General features: G+C 35.8%; 1 protein-coding gene across 1 annotated transcript in view; it reads left to right on the top strand.

Moving 5' to 3' along the window:
- Nucleotides 1-992: 992 nt before the first annotated feature.
- LOC103598376 (protein unc-13 homolog C-like) overlaps nucleotides 993-1,696 on the top strand; it is a gene marked incomplete at both ends in the record, with an annotated part of 259,099 nt that continues 258,395 nt past the window's right edge. The window contains one exon of the mRNA XM_008582367.1: nucleotides 993-1,082. Within this exon, the coding sequence (XP_008580589.1) occupies nucleotides 993-1,082 (90 nt within the window). The remainder of the gene's footprint in view (nucleotides 1,083-1,696) is intronic.

A 1,696-nucleotide genomic window follows, 5' to 3' on the forward strand; every position in this document is an offset into this window, starting at 1 on the left:
GCCCCCCCGCCGCGGGTTCAGATCCTATATAGGTATGGCCGCTGCGCTCACTGGCTGAGCACGGTGCAGCCAGTCTCAAAACAAAAAAAAACAAAAAAAGATATTTGGCGGCAGGAAGGGCCTTGAGGCCACCTTGTTCACCATCATTGAGGCACCCCCCAACTCTGCTCGACTTCACGAATATCTAGAAGTTGGCTGTGGTTTTCCTGACAACTCATTAGAAAGCCAATTTGAGAGCATGCTAACATCAGCATGTTCAATTTCTCAATGTTAAAATTGTTTCTTACTTCAACATTTTCATAATTATACCTTTCCTTTCCCTAAAAATTGTAAACATCTGTATTTTTAAATGATGGTGAAACTTTTTGTTGAAATCTGCAGTACTTCAGGAGAGACTATACAGTAAAATCTTTTTTTCTTTTTCACATATATTTATTTAATCTATTCACTTATTTCCCAGTGCACATAGTTTATTTGGGAGGTGACGCCAGATGATAGCAATCAGCGAGTGGGGAATGAACCAGAGGGCAGAAGGAATACCTTTAAAAGTTTGTTTGCAACTAAAAATAACTAAAGCATGTGTACAATTCCCAAGGGAATTTTTGGAAAAAAAATTTGCTTATCTTGACAAAATTGTAAAAATATTTTCAAATATATGTTGCCTTCCCTTCCTCTAGTAGCAAAACTATCTATGGACAAGGATTAATTACACAATAACGTTGAAATAATGATATTGTTTTGCATATTTTTATTCCATTGTGGGGATAAATAAAAATGTATGGCTTTCTAAGACTAAGAAGAGAATATTTCCAACTTGTTTATTTTTCATAATGTTCTGTGATAAAAATATTTTGTAAACACTTAAGGGATTTTTTAAAGTTCTGTGCAGTTTACTTTCCATCTTCTTTCACAGAAAACTAGTTTTAGTTTATTTTCCCACTGGAGGTTTAATGCTGACAACTTTATCCATTTTCTGTTTCCTAATTAACCAGGAAAACTTTCCTGCCAGCAATACCGAAAGACTGCAAGACCTCAAGTCAACTGTTGACCTGCTAACAAGCATCACCTTTTTCAGGATGAAGGTATCTCACTTTATTTCTGTTACTGCCTTGGTGTGACATAGATCACATTCATTTCCTGGTACAGTCTTGTTTTTCCCTCCCCTTGATCAGTATTGCTCGACCCCAGTGATTAACTTTTGCTGTCTTCACCTGAGCTAAATGAATCTTCTAATATAAGNCTTTCTAATTTATTTCCTCCCATTATCTTTTGGACAAATTTCCTCTTCCCATTATCTTTTTTCGCCCCTCTTTACAGACAGTAAAAATCACTCTTTTTATTGTAAAATTCTATTAGTTTTGACAAATGTACAGTTGTGTAACCACCACCGCAATAACATACAGAAAAGTTTCATAAGCCTACAAAATTCTCTTGAGCTAGTCAACCCCTCTCCCACCCCCTGACCACTAATCTGTTATCTGCCTATAGGTTTGTCTTTTCCAGAACATCATGTAAATGAAATAATACATTATATAGCATAACACGTTGAAGATTCATTCATGTTGTGGAGTATATCAACAGTACACCTCTTTTTATTGCTGAGTAATAATTCTTTGCTATGTATATACTACAGGTTGTTCCTCCACTCACTAACTGACACATTTGGGTTGTTTCCAGTTTGAGATTGTTACAAATA

Source organism: Galeopterus variegatus, unplaced genomic scaffold, assembly GCF_000696425.1.
Source record: "Galeopterus variegatus unplaced genomic scaffold, G_variegatus-3.0.2 Scaffold2593, whole genome shotgun sequence".
Taxonomy (NCBI): domain Eukaryota; kingdom Metazoa; phylum Chordata; class Mammalia; order Dermoptera; family Cynocephalidae; genus Galeopterus; species Galeopterus variegatus.